The 20,125-nt window shown below is 43.3% G+C and overlaps 1 protein-coding gene across 2 annotated transcripts in view; it reads left to right on the top strand.

The window, feature by feature from the left end:
• The window catches only part of CPVL (carboxypeptidase vitellogenic like), a 157,362-nt gene extending 150,820 nt beyond the window's left edge, over window positions 1-6,542 (top strand). For both annotated transcript variants that reach the window (XM_079152571.1, XM_079152570.1), the window contains one exon: window positions 6,339-6,542. In XM_079152571.1, coding sequence (XP_079008697.1) covers window positions 6,339-6,446 — 108 coding nt within the window. In that variant the 3' untranslated portion in view covers window positions 6,447-6,542. The remainder of the gene's footprint in view (window positions 1-6,338) is intronic.
• The last annotated feature ends 13,583 nt before the right edge of the window (window positions 6,543-20,125 follow it).

Below are 20,125 nucleotides of genomic sequence, written 5' to 3'. Positions count from 1 at the left end.
CGTTCATTGTTAAGAGATGTCTGCTAATGAGCTTTGGCTAGTTTTTAATTCTCATTTCCAATTACCCTTTCTTTTAAAATGTATTTTATTTCAGTGCCTATTTATTTATTTCTACTTAGAAATCAAAACTAAAAGCTGGAAGCTAAAAAGCAAGTTTTAATAAATGCAGAATGGAATAAAAACAGAAAAATAATTTTAGGATAAATCAGAAAGCATAACTAGTCAATTCTCTTGAGCTCACTCACCATTCCATAGTGGAAATCGGGAACCATAAGCTTACATACTGTAACTCCCAAACTCCTATCTCCAGAGGGCTCACTCTCTCCTTCTCCGTTTAATTGCACTACCCTTTGCAGATCTGCTCAGGTCAGAAGCCTGAGAAGTAAGGGTAGCACAGGGCTCTCATTAAATCTTTATTTCTGATCAATCTCTTATTTTATTGGTTCCACCCCAGCTGCTTAGCCCTCTTTCTGGGGAGCCTGCATCATCTCTCTGTTCTTCTTCTTCTTTTTCTTTCTTTTTTTTTTTTACTTTGTTCCTTTTACACATACATGACGGTAGAGTATATTGACATACACACATGGAGTATAACTTGTTCTGATTAGGATCCCATTCTTGTGGTTGTACATGCTGCGAAGTTTCACTGGTCGCGTACTCATATGTGAACATAGGAGAGTTGTGTCTCATCACTCCACCGTCTTTCCCGTTCCCCTCCCTCTCCCTTCCCTTCATTGCCCTTTGTCTAATACAATGGACTTCACACCATTGCGAGTCAGCATCCACATATCAGAGAGAACATTCAGCCTTTGGTTTCGAGGGATTATTTGGGGATTGACTTATTTCACTTAGAATGATAGTCTCCAGTTCCATCCATTTACAGGCAAATGGCGTGATTTCATTCTTTTTCTTTTTTTGGTGGGGAGGTAATACTGGGCATTGAACTCAGGAGCACTTGACCACTGAGTCACATCCCCAGCCCTGTTTTGCATTTTATTTAGAGACAGGGTCTCACTGAGTTGCTTAGTGCCTTGCCATTGTTGAGGCTGACTTTGAACTCGCGATCCTCCTGCCTCAGCCTTCTGAGCTGTTGGGATCACAGGAGCGTGCCACTGCACCTGGCTTTCATTCTTCCTTATGGCTGCATAGTATTCCATTGTGTATATATACCACATTTTCTTTATCAATTCATCTGTTGGAGGGCAACTAGGTTAGTTCCATAGCTTAGCTATTATGAATTGAGCTATAGTTAACATTGATGTGGCTGTATCTCCCTGTTCTGATCATCTCCTTACTGCCCCAGTATCACTCCCTTTCAAATCAGACTCCTCATTAGATATGAAGTAACTTTTTTTCTGTAATGCAAATCTGAGCCTGTGACTACTCAAAATGCTCTCGGATACATTCAGAACAGAGAGATTCATAGAGACAGAAAGCAGATCAGCGGGGCTAGAGTTGTGGCTTAGTGGTATAGCACTTGCCTAGCATGTGTTAGGCACTGGGTTCGATTCTCAGCACCACATAATAAATAAATAAAGATATTTTTAAAAAAGAAACCAATGTGTTATGGTTTGGATGTTAGGTGTCCCCCAAAAGCTCATGTGTGAGACAATCCTAGAAGGTTTGGAAGAGAAATGATTGGGTTACGATCTTAACCTAATCAGTTAATTAATCCCTGATGGGATTAACTGAGTGGTAACTGGAGGCAGGTGGGGTGTGACTGGAGGTTATGAGGTCTGTATTTTGTATATGGAGAGTGGAGTCTCTTTCTACTTTATGATCACCATATGAGCTACTTCCCTCTGCCACACTCTTCTGCCATGATGTTCTGCCTCACCTGGAGCCCTAAGGAATGGAGCCAGCCTTCTATGGACTAAGACCTCTGAAACCGTGAGCCCTCAAATAACTTTTCCTCCTCTACAATTATTCTGGTCGAGTCTTTAAGTCACAGCAGCGAAAAATCTGACTAAAAACACAGCAGTTGCCGGGGTGAAGTGGGATGGATCATGATTGCTAACGGCGAAGGTTTCCTTTGAGACGATGAAAGCATTCTGTAACTGGGTAGGGGTCACATTGTACAGCACTGTGAATGTACTAAATGCTGCCACAGTTAAAAGTGTTATGCTAAGTGCATTTTATCACACACATGCATGTGCACACACACACACACTCTCGCCCTCCCCCCCAGGACAGGCTCAACTCTCCCTGGGCCCAGCATGTCACAGAGGGGACGTGTAGTCCCACGTGTTTGCCATTCAGCTCCTTCTGTTTTCCCTACCCCACCCAACACTGTCTGTCCAGGGACTTTCTCCTCCAAGACCCCCATGGCCCCTGACACAGCTACATCAGCACAGGCATTGGGAATTTCCCTCTGATCCTCCATCTAAAAAGGCACATCTGGGAAGCCTTTACACCAGATCTGCATCTCTAGATCCAGGGGGAATTAGGGATCCTTTTCTAAAAAATGAAACTGAGTGAAGCTTTATGTGTTTGCATAACCTTTTTTTTTTTTAAATTCACGACACATTTGTGACCCCTTCAGAAACATCTGGAACCCATGAGTTTAGCGGCACCCAAAATGCATAGTTTCTGGTGATGAGATGGTTTCCATCCAGGGAGCCTGGAGATGAGTCTTGTCACATTTAAAGACATAATCCCGACCCCACCACGGTTGTCACACATCTCTGAAAGCTGCCGATGCTTTGTGTCCTTGGCTTGGGAGTGCTGAGGCTGGGCAATAGACAGCGGAGTGGGTTATTGTTCCGCACCCAGCGATGTATCTGGGAGGTCAATGTTGATAAAGTGCGGTGTGTGTCTCAGCTTGGGAACGCGCGTGCTTGGGAATTTGGGGCACGTGAACAGCCTTTGTTCCTAGAGGAGCTCTCCTTTCTGACCTTTCCATACCATTTCCCGTGTCACTGGGTCATTGCATGTGGCAATGGCAGTCGGAGTCAGTTCAGGAGGCGACTGAGAAAACACGCTGAGGCCTGCCGGCGGTCAGCTCCGCTCCTCCGCCTGATCATCCAGACACGGAAGGCATGTGCGTGGGGATGTCAGTGGAGACAGGCGCGGGTGCCCGGGAAGCATGCACCCAGGCGACGTCCTAAGTGGGATGAATGGCTTTCAGCTTACATTCTCCCTTGATGCAAATAGCGAATCCCCTGCTTCCCAGCAGAATGGGAGGAGGACTAAAGTGTGTTTCTCTACAGCTCGTCGTTAGACCAGCAGCATCAGCGTTACTTCAGAATCGTTGAAATGCAGTTCTTAGGTCCCTCCCTGACCTTCGGAATTAGAGAACCTGTGTGTTTTTATGTATAAGTGTGAGTCCACAATTTAAAGCAACTGCTTTAAGTTAAGGTTATTGAGATGAATATATGGAACACTGAATGTTGATGTGGACATTTTGACCCTAGATTTTTACTATGAATCGTTTAAGCCTAATACCAATAACTAATATTTATTTAATACCAAGGTCAGACACTATGCAAAGTGTTTCATGGACATTATTCTATTATGTGCTTATGCACTCGCAATGACCCCAAGAAATAGTACTTCTTTCCCACTTGTACAAAGAAATTGAGGCTCAGAGAGGTTAAGTTACTTGCAAAGGTCACACAGCTTGCTGTACCCTCTTATCATGCTCCTGCACTCTGACTCCTAAGCCCTGGCTATAAAGCCGGGCTTTATAGCCATAATGTTATCCCTCATTAGCCATAGCTCTGGTTTTGGAGGCAGGATGACCTTTAGCTCTTGGGTATTTGGTTTATTGCTGTTCCAGACCATTGCTGCCAAACTCATTTCCAGCTAAAGCAGCTGTATTTTGTCACACAAATGACTTCGTTAAGTATCCTCAGCTGAGCTGAAGCTGCACAGCAATCCCTCATCAGATTCCTCCCCCGGCTGGAAGTTTGGATGAGCATCTGCAGAAAGAAAATTCTAGCCTGGGATTGTGAGGAAGCAAAGGTTTTACTCTAGAATCACCTGAAGGGGCTCTTGTCACACATGTGTTTACTTTTAGTCTGGGACAAAACGTGGCACATGTTGGTTTTCCAAATGCAAACATGGACACAGGTGGTGGATGGATCCATGAACACTGGGATACAGCATCAATGACCGTGGTCAAGTAAGCATATGGCAGAAGTGTCCCTTTGCAGGAGCAGGGGCCAACCCACCCCGCAGCTGAAAATGGCATCAGAGGGCTGTTGGAAAGTGGGCACAGAACTCTGACTGAGCTGTCCGGCTTGGTTCACACATGAAGAATCATCGTGCAAGTGCTGTGACTTGACGTAAAGCATTTGTATCGGATGTCAGGGTTCTAGCTAGTTACCTCTCCAGTGTGTGACTCTGGCAAACCACCCCAAAGCCCCCAACAGCTCCATCACCTCCACGCTCAGGTACATGGTGCTGCCTGCAATCATGCAGTGCACAGTATGAACAGCCGTGAGCAGCAGGGTCACACTCTGTCTCACGTCCATCCCAACTTACCTCTTAGCATGATTGTGAGATGGCACATGTTGGAAGGTGGAGATATTTTCATATAAAAATATACCTTTTGTTCTCCTGCCTCGGTTCCCTTACTACTAAAGCATGTAAAAGAACCCAGCCTCTTGGGAAGAGCCTTGTGGAGGTGGTCTTTACATGCTGATTGTAATTTGACAACTAGAAATTACTGCAAATATGACTCCTTATTGCCTGGGTGCATGCACTTGATCCATGTGGAACTTCTTTCCATGGCTCACGTGTGACAGAACACTCAGGCCCATACTGACCTCTCCCGGAAGTGGCCTCCAAACACTCAGTGTCAATCTGGGTGGAGGCTTCCTGTTGTCCTCTGCTTACATATTTACCCACACTGATGAGGGCAGAAATCAACAAGCCTCTTTCTGTCTACATGCAGCCCAGCTCAAGGGTGGGCCCTCATGTCCACTTGAACTCCCCTAACTCGAAATGCTTGCAGAATGCCTCATACGGCCTGGCAAGGGCTTGGGGGACACAGGTGCACACACTGGTCCAACTGACCAGTGTCCACTTAGGATAGCACCTTCATCACACCTTAACTCTATGCCAAAGAAGAAAATCTACGAGCTCTAGTTAACAATGTAATGCTGAAGTCCTCAGGGGAGTGGTACTCACGTCCCCATTTTACTTTGAAATGTGCCAAAAGAATGGATGGATAGTGGGATGGATAGAGGCATCCACATGGGTAATAGACCTAATAGTAAGGGGCTGGAGTTGTGGCTCAGTGGTAGAGCACTTGCCTAGCATGTGTGAGGCCTTGGGTTCGCTCTTCAGGACTACCTTAAATAAATAAATAAATAATATGAAGGTATTGTGTTCATCTACAACAAAAAATATTTTTTTAAATGAATAGTAATGCCAGGTGTTATGGTGCATATCTATAGTCTCCAGAGCTAAGGAGGCTGAGCCAGGAGGATCTGGAATTCAAAGCCAATCTCAGCAACTTAGTGTGGTCCTAAGTAACTTAGTGAGACCCTCTCTCAAAATGAAATATAAAAAGGGCTGGGGGTGTGACTCAGTGTTTAAGTAACCCTGGGTTCAATCCCTGGTACCAAAATAATAATAATAATAATAATAATAATAACAACAACAACAACAACAATAGTAATGAGGGAATCTAAATGGTGGATATATAAAATTTTTTTTCAAATTTCCTGTATATTTGAAAATTTTCTAGTGTGGTATTGGGGAAAAAAATAATGTTCTACCTGCTGCTCAAGAAAATCACCATTTACTTCAGGTTTCATTTCTTTTTACTTTTTGAAGAGAATCAAAATATACCCTTTATTATTGATAAAAAGCTAGAATGGAAGGTGCCATTCAGTGTGAGGGCCAGTGGGGCTGGCTATCTGGAGGATGGCATTGGGCAGGCATTGTACCCAGCTGCAGGCTGACCCGGTCACACATGAAAGATGAACACAGTTTCATGCAAATCAAATAACTATACAGTTTTAAAACATTCCTGTCTTTAAGGTACCTATTATTATTAAAACCATCAGAAATAAGATGATCAGGGCTGGGGATAGCTCAGTCGGTAGAGTGCTTGCTTTGCAAGCACAAGTCCCTGAGTTGGATCCCCAGCACCACAAAAAAAAAAAAAAAAAAAAAAAAATGAGATGATCAGCATGTGCAAAGGCTTGGACTGGCAGAATTTGTTCTCACATCTGTATTTCTTTTGGGGATGTTGTACCACTGAACTTCATCCAGCCCTGTTCTGTATTTCATAGAGGCTTTAAACTCTGTGATCTGAATTAAGACTTTCCATTTACTTAGAATATCTGTTGCTCTACATTTCAAGTTTTCTTTTGTCTTTCTTCTTGAAGGTAATTGTTCGAGGTGGAGGACACATTTTACCTTTGGATCAGCCTCTGAGATCTTTCGACATGATCAATCGATTCATCTTTGGAAGAGGATGGGATCCTTACGATTGACAGACAACTAATTTCTGAAACCAGAATGTTGAGAGCTTTAATCTGTGAAAAGAAAATTGTTTACAATGAAAACATCTTATAAATAAGAAAATTCTATTTTTATATCTGCAAATTGTTTCTCATCAATAAAAATTAATGATCCTTGAAACAAGTGAGCTTCTGAATTGGGGGGGGGAGATGGTTTATCATGAAGGAAGTGTGCCAGAGGAAGAATCACATGACTTAATTTAGAGGATGGAGGGAAGGGAGTCTGTGCAGGGAATAATGAGTTGGGGGGTCCCAACTAGGAATATCTAATCCCTTTAAGAGTAAGCGAAAAGTACAATAAAGAAATCAAGTTGTAACATCTTGTTCTTTAAATAACAGAAGTTTGTCGTATGATGCATCTGAAGGTGTTTGGTAAATGTTACTGGATAAGCAGAGCTGATTATTACCCCATAGGAATAGATGAAGTTATATCAATTGTGAGGATGAAATTTTTGAATCTATTGTCTTTGCATGAAAGACAGCTTGGAATTATTTGAAATAGAAACCTTATATATAAAAGGAAAGATGAAAAAGGAATGATAGACCAATTCATGTTGTGCAGGGAATCTTATGCAGAAAACATACTAAATTAGCATAATCAGCCTTTTCTTTTTTTTTTTTTTTTTTTTTGTTGGTTCATTTGAGGGGTACAACTTTACCAGACAGCCTACAACCAAATAATTTCTGGCTTACAAATTCTCTACTTCTTTTACCAAAAAAAGAGCTTTTTTTTTTTTTTTTTTTTTTTTTTTTTTTTTGTACTGAGGCTTAACCGCTAAGCAACATCCCCAGACCTTTTTTTATATTTTATTTAGAGACAGGGTCCCACTGAGTTGCTTAGGATTTCACTAAGTTGCTGAGGCTGGCTTCGAACTTGCAATCCTCCTGACTTAGCCTCCCAAGCCACTGGAATTATAGGCATGTGCCACCATGCCCAGCAGAGCAACTTAATTTTGTATCAGTGTTAGAATTGAAATTTGAGATAACCTGGCATAAAAATATGTATAATATGAATTAGTAATTTTCCAACTACACTCACATCTTGGCATATTGCTCCTATTTACGCATCACGGGCACATCTCTTTGAAATTCTACAGCATGTTTGGCTTTTCAACATCACTTCCCTCTCATGTTGCCCATCTATGAATTAGCTCACTGGAGAATTAAATTTAAAATATGGATTCCTGTTCTTGCTGCAAATATTGAGTTTGTTCTTTTAATTTCACATTTTGTGCCTGATTTCACTCAGGTTTGTGATCTCCCCCTCCCCTGCCTTTTTTCTTTTTCTTTTTCTTTTCTTTCTCTCTCCTTTTTTTTTTTAAGGGACATGATGCATGATGCCCATGTGCTAGGTTTCATCAAATCAAACCTTCAGGTCAAAGCAGATTGTCATTATTGGAAAGGACAAGCTGGAGCATGGAGGTGCAACCTATTTTTATGTAGCCTTGTGCAGGCCAAATGAGCTGCATCTGGTTCCATAAATATATAGTGGAAAGGTACACAGACCTTGGCTGGAGACCAGGGATTTCATCCCAGTGGGCCACACACACCTGGGTGGCAGGGATGTCACTTCTCCATACTAGCCTCCCAGTATCAAAAAAATGGCCAGAGGAGCAGATCTCAGAGGTTCCTTCCAGTTCATGTGGCACTGGAGTCTTACTTCACTCACCAGGGCACTATGTGATGAGACAGATGATCCTCATTATTCACGGATTCTGTGTTTGCGAACAACGTGGCCTACTTGCTAAAAATTTATTTGTAACCCCCAAATCAATCATGGCAAAAAATATGAGTTGCCCAACACACATGTTCCCAGCTGAGATTAAACAAAGATTAAAGGAAGATGGTGCTCTGTTCGCCCTGCACCCCCCCCCCCGACTGCTTGGTACTGGGAATTGAACACAGGGTGTTTTATCAGAGCCACATTCCAGATTTTTTCCTCCCTCTTTCTTTCTTTCTTTCTTTCTTTCTTTCTTTCTTTCTTTCTTTCTTGCTTTCTTGCTTTCTTTCTTTCTTTCTTCCTTTCCTTCTTTCCTTCCTTCCTTCTCTCTCTCTCTTTCTTTCTTTCTTTTTTTTTTTGTGACAGGGTCTTGCTAAATTGCTGAGGGTCTAAGTTGCTGCGTCTGGCCTAGAACTTTGGATCCTCTGCCTCCGCCTTCTGAGAGCTCTGGGATTATGGGAACATGCCTCCATGTTCACTTCTTTTTTCAGCTTTCCTAACTATAACCGAGGGTACTTTCTAGGTCTGTTTAGTGTCATGCTTTTTGCTTTTTTGTGTGTGCTTTTCGTTACTGATATTGTTGTCTACAATGGCCCCAACCATAGTGCTGAGGTGCTGTCTAGTGTCACTACACATGAGAAGACTGATGTGCCTGATAGAGAAAATACCAGTTGGATAAGCTTTGCTCAGGCGTAGGTCGTGCTGTTCAGAGTTCAGTGTTAATGAATCAATAATGTGTATCAAATCAGGTGACTAAAAAACACACATCAAGCAAGGCTAGGTATTGATTGACAGAAATGCTGTGACAAGAGGCTAGAAGGAACTTAATCCTCTATTTCCTCCAGGGACAATGGTTCAGGGTTTGTTAATTCAGTGTTTGCAGAGATGTCACAGAATAGCACTATGAACAAAGAGAATCCTTGTATTTTCAAAGCTTTTTAACATAGCAACTGGCACAAAACAATAGCTCAATAAATGGAAACCACAGACATTCTGAGTTTTATCATCTCCCTGCTCCACGCACTGAGGCAGTGGGCAACGTCAGGGTACAGCTTATCAGGCTATCTAGGAGCAACCTTCCCCAACTCATTTGAGGTAGAGTTCCAAGGTAACTGAATCTGGGTGTTTTATTTTAAACGAACAGAAAGAAGGCTGGGTATGGTGGTGTGTGCCTCTAATCTCAGCAGTTTGGGAGACTGAGACAGGAAGATCATGAGTTCAAAGCCAGCCTCAGGAAAAGTGAGGCACTAAGCAACTCAGTGAGATCCTGTCTCTAAAAACAATACAAAATAGGACTGGAGATGTGGCTCAGTGGTTGAGTGCCCCTGAGTTCAATCCCCCGTCCCTCCTTGGCACCCTCCTCTCTCCCCACCCCCCCCCCCAAAAAAAAAATAAAACAGAGGGAAGGAGAATTCCAAGACTGAAGAAAAGTGAAGTTTAACTGAACACTTTGTGTGAAGAAACCACTGTGGGGTATGTACCCTCCATGGGATGTTCAAGGCAATCCATTGGTATCCAAGGAGAAAGTTCTCATATGTCTGTCAATATTTGTTTCATTTCAAAATGAGAGCACAGTTAGGCTTCACTAATATTCAACACTGGATGGTTACCAAGCCCTCCCCTCCAGATGTGAGATGCTCCAGTGTCCCATGTAACTAACATTAATGTAAGCAGATGAGAGGGGCAAAGAGGGAGGCTTGTGTGGAGGAGTCGTCCATGGAAGCATCTCTCATGGTCTGGGTCCAACGTGCTGCCAAGAATTGGGATTTATATTCACATGGGTTCTGATCACTGTGGTTGGCTTCATAAAAACAAACCCTTCCCCAGCAGGACCTTTGGAACACTGTGCACTTTGGTAGGGAACGGGCACATGGGCCTCTTGCACCGCCCTGGCTACTGCATGTTGGTGCGCTTCAGGGTGCTGTGAGCTTGGGAAGAACCATGCATTCCTTCTTGGACAAATACAAGCCTTAAAATCGCTGTCATCTCCTGTCATGAGTGAGTACTGTGAGTGTGTCACCTACCAGGTATATTTTAAATAGTAAACACACAATCTGCTTTTCAAGGTAGAAGTGGGACTTTCACACTTAATGAGAAAGTTAAAGGTTAAAAAAAATGAAACTATGGCAAGAGCATTTTGAGAACAGATGTTTGGAAGTGTTTCCATCTTTCTGGATGCACATTGCAAAAACAAAGACAACCTTTAAAAATCAAGAAATTTCAACAAAAGTCTTTGCATAAAAGACAGTTGAAGCTGAGAAAGGAGTTTGGGGAGTGGGTTCAATGCAGGCCTTCTCCCCGGGCATTTCTTCCACTTGGACCTGCAAAGCTTGGTGAAGTGTCTTCTTCAATTCTGTTGGACTCTGCAACCAAGCATTAAAGTAAACTGAACACATAATGGACGTTTAATGGCTATTACTAAAGGAGAACCCAAGATTTTCCAAACTTAGCAAAGCACATTCAACACATTGATCCTATTAAGGACATGAATAATAATATTTTAGAAAGCAAAAATATTGTGCATCATTAAAAATCTAATGAAATTCTTAAAACTTTGGTATTTTAAATTTCATCTGTATCCTTTTATAGTTTTGACTTTAACTAAAATTTTATCACATATATTATTTATATAATAGTGGCTTGATTATACTTTATAAATAATTACACATATTTTAGGCACGTCTTCAGCCTTTTTTGTTTGTTTGCATTGCTGGACAAGTACTCTACCACTGAATTACAGCCCCAGAGCAGCGACCCTCCCCCCATATATATAGTATGGGGGATTGAACCCAGGGTCACTCTGTCACTGAGCTACACTCCCAGCCCATTTTAAACTTTTGACAAAAGTTCTCTAAGTTGCTAAGGTTGGCCTTGAACTTGTGATCCTCCTTCTTCAGCTGGGATTACAGGTGTGCACCACAGCACCAAACTGACAATCTTTTAATGATAGGGTTGAGAAGAAAAAGTTTGGAAATCACTGTTTGAGAGAACAGGAAAAGTCTAATTCAAAAGTAGTCTTAACATTTATACCAATTTCATTAAATTTTTTTAAAAAAGCATCTAGTGGAGGAGGGAAGAAAAGGGGAAGAGAGGAAGGAAAAAGAAGGTGGGTTGTATCATCTGCTTTTTTTAAAGTTGTGCTCATATCTGGAAATTTTAGAAGCTAAGTTAGTTTCAAGAGGAACTAACACACATTTGAATTGCAATTCTCTGCTAAGTACTAAGAACTATCATTTAATTGCTCACTCATGGATGTTCCCAAATTATCTTTTCTTGCCACCAAAAAAGAAGGCAGATACATCCAGAAACCATGGTCTGAGCTCTAATAATAAGTTGCTTGACTTAAACCCTAATTTATAGAAGGTCTTGGTCCCCCTTCTTTCTTTCTGTGAATAACAGGACCCCTACTCTTCCAGCTGATGAGACATGGGTGGTGGCTGTGTCAATCTTAAGCCATTTAAGCCCCTGACCCTAAACTCAGAGACCATTTTGCTCTTCATGATGGTCCCTCGAGGAGAACCACCTCTGGTCGAGAAAGCCCTGCTGCAAAGGCCTTGTGACTGAGGCCCGTTCTACTCCACCATCAACTGGGGAGTTTGTGCCCTGGATGACATACAGCTACCTGCACAGATGTGTTTACTTTTTCTTGCATCTTGTAATGGCTCTTGCTATTAAAATTCTGCAGATTTGAAAAACATTCAGAAAACAAATCTGAAAGCAATTAATTTTGTTGCCCCTAAGACACGGAGCCCAGGAATTAAAAGCAGACTGTTGTGATTTATATCTACTTGAACCCAAGGAAAGACATCTGTTCGATCATTTTAAAGGGATTTCTGGCAGCCTCAGGGGTGTGACGTGGGGCCCAGTGCATTCCCTTGGGCTCCGAAGGTCTGAGGAGGAAGCCAGGACTGTGGTTGTACTTAAAGGGATTTCACAGGAAACTTCCTTGCGTCTAGCCCAATCTTTGGGGCAAATATTAATCTTAATTTTCGAATTGCAAAAGTAAGAACTTTCCACTACAAAACAATAAAAACTCCCTCACCAACCAACCCCATACCATATCCAGCGGTGACCACTGATAACATCCCTGGACCACCAAGATGGCACCCAATGGTGAAGAGACAATGATCACCACTTAAAAAAAAAAAAAAAATGCAGGTTTTATTTCCAGAACAAAGGGGGCCTGGCTGCCAGGCAGTCAAAAGGCAAAACATATCCACCCCATGCAGATGTCGAAGTTCAGCAGAAAGATGAAATCCAGTCTCTATAACTGGACATGCAAAGAATACTCACTGGTGATTTTCCCAACTTCCCAATGAACATTTATGAGCAAAACTCACACGTACATCTAATAATTTCTGATGATACTTTAAATTATCATAGATGAATCAAAGTGTGATAAGGAGCTGCGCATGGTGGTGCACACCTGTAATCCCAGCAGCTCAGGAGGCTGAGGCAGGAGGATTGAGAGTTCAAAGCCAGCCTCAGTAAAAGCAAGGTGCTAAGCAACTCAGTGAGGCCCTGTCTCTAAATAAAATACAAAATAGGGCTGGGGATGTAGCTCAGTGGTCAAGTGCCCCTGAGTTCAATCACCAGTACCCCGCCCTGCAAATAAAGGATGAAAGGGAATACCTGAGAAGGTAGAAAGAGAAGGATGATGTTGTCTATGGAGAATAGAAAGCCCCAGATACCTATTTTTGTCAGTCTATGAACAGAAATTCCCTGGGACCTCTGATTCCATTGTGCTTACCATCTCACATCACCGTGTGTCGTAATAAACCTTCTAGGACCTCTTCGGAGTGGTAAAGACAAAGACAAATCTGACCTCTGCCCCTAAGCCTAAACTCTCTAGATGGGTGGAAAGGGCTGTGTGGGGACGGGAGTGACCACTGAATAACAAACTGCAATCCCAGCCCACTGTGTGCATTAGCAGAAAAAGCCCCAAAGTGCTTTGCGAGCAGAGAGTAAGGGTGACAATGGGGAGCAGGGGGCACTCTGGAGCCTTTTCAGGGAAAAAAAGAGTGACTCTGGCCAAGGCCCAGCTAAGCACTGGTGTACCAGGGATGTTGAGGCTCCGAGCAACCCTGCCTCTGCCTTCCCTTTCCTTATTTTTATCCTTCCGTCTCTAATAGTCCAATTATTTTGTTGCAAAATCTGAATCCACAGACACCTGCCCTAACTTCTGCAAGGGAGAGAGTAGATGGACTGACTCCCACTTTGAGCTGATTGGAATAAAATCCCAATGACCACGCTTCAGTTCTGCCATCTTGTCTCTGTAGAGTCAGGGAAAGATCTAGAAGGCTTCCTGTAAGTCCGTCCATCAAGTGGCCTTGGTGGCGTGTGAAATGGTTATTTCTTTATTAAAATCTTCACATGCTGGATAGGCGCATGCTGGGACAGGCTGTCCTTTACCAAAGTCCCTGGGAAGAAGAGGACTTTTTGAAATGGTTCCATAGTGTGACTCACTGGAGGGAAATGCCAGAGGCTTTGGGGTGAAAATAAACAAAAGTAAAAATAATAATGTAGCTTCTATGGTTTGAATGGTGTTGTGCTGCAATATTGAAGCTGATCTTGGAGAGTATGGAAGGAGGAGTGGAGAGGGACTTTTGTTTACTCAAAAGAGGCAGTTGGTTCCAAGTGAAATTTCAGCAGGATGTATTTCCCTTGGTAGGGCTGTGGGGGCCAGGGGAAACGGGATCTCTAACATGTCACTGTTCCCTCAGACGAGCTCCTCTATCCCTGAAAAACCTTCATGTTTATCAGGCTGGAGCCTCAGAATAGGTCCCCAAGAGTTCTAATTTCTTATGTAATGAGGAATGTAATTCTCTTTGGGGCCCTTAAGTAAACCAAGCTCTGTGGAGGTTTTCTTTTATGCTCAGAAGCCTCCCTCACTAGATGGTCGGAGAGAAAAAAGAAGGAATCCAATGGAGCATATGATTCTGAACCCCAGTTCCAAATTTTCTGTTATGTCCCATTCTTTGTTGATTTTTCTTTTTCTCTGGCCTGTAGCAAAGGAAAAGAGGTAACAGTCACATATTCAATTTAGAAACATTACAAGAAAGAGAAAAAAGCATCCAGTAATCTGTTATTTGGACATGTCTGGTTATGAAAACCCAAACCAGGCGGTTTAAAAGTACCAGCGTCCACACTCCCATGGAGGAGTTTTTTAGTAAAGAAAATGCTGGAAGGCCAATAATGCAGGGAAATGTGTGTTATTCTCTCTTGTAAGTCCTTCTTGCTCCCTGCAAGCAAATCCCCCCATTACGAAGAGCAGGCAGCATGGAGTGAAAACAAGAGGTCAGAATCTAGAGGGACAAGGAAGCTATGGAAATCTTGGAAAAGAGCAAAAGAAGGTGAGTGGAGTAGGGGTTCTTGAAACCCGGGGCTAACAGCATTCTCCCCAGAGAGAGCTGTTAGTTTGGAGCTTATCCCTTTCTCCCCAGGAAGTCCAACAGCCTCCTTTAAAACCTCAAGTGCAGCCAGGTGTGGTGGTGCACATCCAGGGATGGGGGAGGCTAAGGGAGGAGGATCACAAGTTCAAGGCCAGCCCTAAGCAACTTCTCAAGACCTTGTCTCAAAATAAAATATAAAAAAGATGGCTCAGTGGTTAAGCGCCCCTGGGTTCAATCCCTGGTACCAAAACAAGTAAATAAATAAATAAAGCCTCAAGTGCTTCTGGTCTTTGTGATGAGCTGCCCCTCCCCCACCTAAGCCACCAAGTAAACAATCTTCATTTGGAGTGGAGGACAAGAAATGATGAGCAGAAATTCAGCACCAGGAAACATGCCACGGAGAAGGGAATGTTGGCAATGAAGAGCTGCCACCATGTGTGCCAGGCGGAGGGATGCTGGCGTCATAATACATTTCCAAACAATACATTCCTAAGGAGTGGCATAGCGATGAGTAAGAAAGTAAGAATTTCCTAGTAAAAATCACAGTATAAAACTTAATATATGCTTCAAACTAGATATATGACTTAAAGGCTATCTCTTATGTCCGTCCGCCTGGACAGACTTCATACTGCAACTGTTAAAGGACACCATATTTATTAGAGAGAGAACTTGAGGTAGCATGAGTCTATTCTCTTGCTCCGCACTAGTTGACACTTTTTGTGGCCAGTCAAGCAGCTCACTCATCAAATGATGCTCACTCTCAAGCTCCAGGGAGGCCTAGCATATCTCCCCTCTCTCTCTCTCAGCGAGTGGCCTTGTCTCCCACTTATTGAGAAGCCCAAAGCAAGCCATACCAGCTTCCCTTGCTGTGACATCGTGACCCACATTCTCTCCTGATCATGGGACAGTCCTGGCCTCTCTTCTGAGCTCCCTGCCCACTGCTCCAATTACCCTGATGAAAACTCAGATTCCACAAGTTAAGACCAACCAGCAGCTTCCCTTGCCTTCCCCGGGTCTGCTGAGTACATTTCCGCTCTCCCACTTCACCCTTCTGCCGTTCTCTTACTCTCAACCAGGGCCAAAGCCTACATACTCCAGTTCAGCAAGTGCTTCTGCACCTCTATTCTCTTCCCTCTAGATTCTAGGCCACTGCCTATGGAAAGGTCTTCTGCGTCTAGCCTTTCCCTGGACACACCTCTAAGCCATCCTCGACAGCGCTGCTGCTTCATTTTCTAAAGCACAACTTGTCTTGGCTCCCTGTGGTCACCGGCTGCCAAGTACTGACAGATGACATCAAAACCCCCTGGCTTTGAAGGCCCACCCAAAACGGACTCCAGACGACCTTTCTTGGTTTCTTTTCCCACTGCTCAAATCCATCCAGTCAGATGAGATTTACCTTCACCCACACCCCACCTCTATTTCCTTTGTTCATACCTCTGCCTATTCATCACGGCACTGTCAAATGACACCCAGCCCAGCTAACAGTGTAAGACATCAGTAGGCCTTCCACCGCCCTTGGTTCCTCTACCCCCTCACTCTTGCTCAATAATGTCACTTTCTGTGCATCATCTGTCTCACTCCTGGAACATACATTTCTGCCTTCTATCAGAGTTATTTGAAGTTTTCCTTTGTCTTACCCCAGTCAAGCAGATAGCCAACCCTCTCCAGGACTCAGAGTCCCAGCTTCAGGGAGGTAAGCAGCAGGAAGAGAAGCAGAAAGATTCTGAGAGTGTTTCTGGCTTTTGTTTTCCAAAAGTCAGAGGCCCAAGGGGAGGATAGGGTTTGAAGAAGCAGAACAACTTGGAAAAACAGGCAAGAAAGCCAGACTTACAGGTAACTCCCCCAGGAGAGGAAGTTCTGTGGGTTCTGCTTCCTGGCGAGGGCCAGGATGAATTTGGAGTCCAGAGAGGAAGAGCTTCCAGGTGGAATATCTGGGAAGCTGAGGCCGCAGGCACTGAGGTTTTCGGCCTGCCCAGAAGCAACAGAAGGCCACCATACATGAGAGGGACCATGGGGACAGTTATGGTGTGATAGCTTCATTAGCAGCGGACCCTCCCTATAGCCTTGTCACTGTCTAGGACTTTCTGATCCTGACACAACCCTGGGCCAGATGGAGGGGTGGAGGAACTGAGATGGAATTTCCCACTTGCCCAGTGTGTTACTCAACTTTTCATCACTGGAACCAAAATCCCTGACAGGAACAACTTAGAGGAGGAAGATTTGTTTTGGCTCATGGTTTCAGAGGATTCAATTCATTCTTGGCCAGCTCCATTGCTCTGGGCCTGAGGTGAGGCAGAACATCAAGGCGAACACCATGGCAGCAGAGCATAGTGAAGGAGAAAGAGAGAGAGGAGAAGAGGAGAGAGAGAGGGAGACAGGGGTGGGGAAGGAGCTGGGGAGAAGATAAACCCTCTGGGACACACCTCCAGTGACTTAATTCTTCCAACTAGGTTCTACCTCCAGTAATCCACTCATCTATCAATGCATTAATCCAGGAAATGGATTAAGGAGGTCAGAACCCTCATGTCTCAAGTATTTCCTAAAAGCCCCACCTCGGAACCTTGCTTTATTGGGGACCATGCTTTCAACACATGAGCTTGTGGGGGCCATTTCAGATCAAAACCATAACACCCAGTACAGTGAGAACTTAAATTAAAAAAAAAAAAATTATCATAGAAAAGAGAGATAAAAGAGTGACTTTATGACATTCACCAGTAAATGGATGGGCCTGAGGACTATCATGCTAAGTGAAATTAAGCCAATCCCAAAAAATCAAAGATCAAATATTTTCTCCGATTTGTGGATGCTGACCCACAACAGGGTGGGAGGTGGGATAAAAGTTCAGTGGATTAGACAAAAGGAAATGAAGGGAAGAGAGCAGGGATAGAAATAACAAAGACTGTGGAATGAATCTGACACAACTTTCCAATGTACATATATGAACACACCACAGTGACTCTCCGCATGGTGTACATCCACAAGACTGGGATCCTAATTAGAACAGGATGTATTCCTGGGAATCTGATATCAATTTGACAGTGTTTACTGACTGCCTACAGTGAGCCAGTCACTGTGCAGATGGTAGGGATACAGCCATAAACAAAACCAAAGACCCCTCTTCAAAGACATCACATTTTTGTGGAAGGTCAGTGTCAAAATATACAAATCTGTGGATACTGATAAGTATATTAAGAAAATCTGAGTGGCATGACTGGAATAGAGGATGAGCAGTTAGAAGAGGCTTTCCCGACACCTGGCATCTGAATAGGGCCGGAAGAAAGGGTGGTGATAACTCTTGCTTGTATTGGGGGAGCACATCACAGGTGCTGTAGGATCAATGAGGGGCCCAGACCCTGAGAAAGAAATAAAAGCTCAACCATGGGGTAAGCGGGGAGCAATGGCTGGGCTGTAGGAGCCATGCAAGGTGGTTGACCAAGGTAATGACTTAGGACTTGCTCTCTTTACTCCCTCCCACCCCCAGAATGCATGCACACAGTATGTACTAGGTAATATTTATTAAATGGAGGATTGTATTAGTCAGTCTGCATCTCTGTGACAAAATACCTGAGAGAAACAACTGATGGGAGGAAAGACTTATTTCAGCTCATGGTTTCAGAAATTTCAGTCCATGGTCTGTTGGGTCCATTGCATTGGACCCGAGATGAAGCACAAGAACATGGCAGATGAAAACTGCTTACCTCAGGGAGGCTGGGAAGCAGAGGGAGAGAGAGAGAAAAAGGAAGGGGCTGGGGGCAAAATAGTCCTCAAGGGCACACTCCCAAGAAGCCACTCCCTTCAACTACTACTACTTCCACCTTCTACTGTTTCCACCACCTTCCAAAGGTCATCTTAAATCATGAATCCATTAATGGATTAATCCAGTCGTGAGGCAAAAGCCCATGATCCATTCATCTTTTCAAAGGCCCCACTTCTGAATGCTGCTACGCTGGGGACCAAGACTTCAGTGACCGAGCCTTTGGGGCACATTCCATGATGGACCACACATGGCTTTTATGTGACTCTGAGAAATAATAAATAACATAAAAATATATATAGAACAACAACAAAAAAAGAAGACTCACAGATAGATATAACCACTTTTCAACTCAGTATTATAATTCCAATCTCATGATTTGTAGATTCTAATTTTTTTTCCACATTGGAGATAATAGTATGTCATGTTTTCTTTACTTGATCACATTACATTATTTAATGTCATCCTTTAATTCATTGAAATTCTGTTTCTAACTGTTTTCAGCAACTTGGGCAAAGTGATCACGAGGCAATTGATTGTTTCAGGGGCCACAAACGGTGCTCAGTAGTACTTTATGAGGAGGGTAACCCATGAGCCTCCAAACCCTGGAGACCAAGACAAGTGACAGCATGGTTCCTTCTGGCTCCTTGCTGCAGGCTGAGACTTTCTTGTCTTTAGTCCAGAAAACGACAACAACAACAACAACAACTTCACTTTCCTGTTCTTTCAGGGCAAGGGATTGGAACATTTCCTAGAGATGTTTTCTGCCCACCCCATCCAGGACTCTGCTTTTACTCTCCCATCTGCCCCAATAGCTGTTCCCTATTCTATGGATGAATGACTCAGTTTGATTCATCATCTACAACTTGTGCCTTTGTAAAGTCACAAGTTAACAAAGTGAAACAGCTCAAACCAAGTAAAACCATCTATGGGTATAATCATAAGTTTAAAAACATAAAATGAATTTATTTTCAATGTCCAAGACTATAACTCTTTAACTATGAAAATAAACATGTGCCTGGGCTTCAAAAAAAAAAAAAAAAAATCAGAAAGAACTTAATAGAAAGCAGATAGCAAGTCTTAGCTCTTTTCTGATGTGGCTCCCTATCCTTCCTTCTGCTTTGGGGACAGCATTCTGAAAAAATGTGGGGCCTGTGCTAAAGGGTCCTCTCAGCCCCAGGAGGAGTAGAAGGGCATGCTCCTGGCCAAAAGGGAAGGGTCTGTTAAGTATTTTTGGAGCACATGCAAAATTTACAGGTGAACCAACATTTTATGGTCTGAAGATGTTTTTGTCTATGGTGAAGCAGGTTTTGCCCATGAGCAACAAATGAATTTATTCAAGACTTGAATTACTGAAAGGAAAACAAACCTAATGCAGGACAAAACTAATGTGAAATTTAAGGGGGGAAAAAACCCCACCACCAACAACAAACAATCTTCAGTTTGGCTGAGATGATTAGAGCCAGATGGAAAATGGATCCCAGGTGCCCAGGTGGGCGGGACATCTGAGGACAGAAACAGCTGCGTCTGGGCTGGCACAGCCCGGAACATCCAAACCACTTGCAAAGCAGAAAAGCATTTCTTTCCTTCCTTTTTTTTCTTTCCTTCTCCACAACTTCCTGACTTCTCTTCTCTTTCCCTGGAGCAGCCAGGAGTTTCCAGGTTGAAACTTTTCCAAATGAGAAGGCTCAGTGTGAGGGGACTGGAGACCAAGACTGAAGGATGGGCAGGTGGGATTGCAGGATTGTGGCCGTCTAGGATTGTAGACATGATGTTTTATCATACT

This window comes from Sciurus vulgaris (assembly GCF_902686455.1).
Source record: "Sciurus vulgaris genome assembly, chromosome: 8".
NCBI lineage: Eukaryota > Metazoa > Chordata > Mammalia > Rodentia > Sciuridae > Sciurus > Sciurus vulgaris.
Note: the sequence above shows the minus strand (reverse complement) of the source record. Positions and strands in the feature narration are given on the sequence as shown.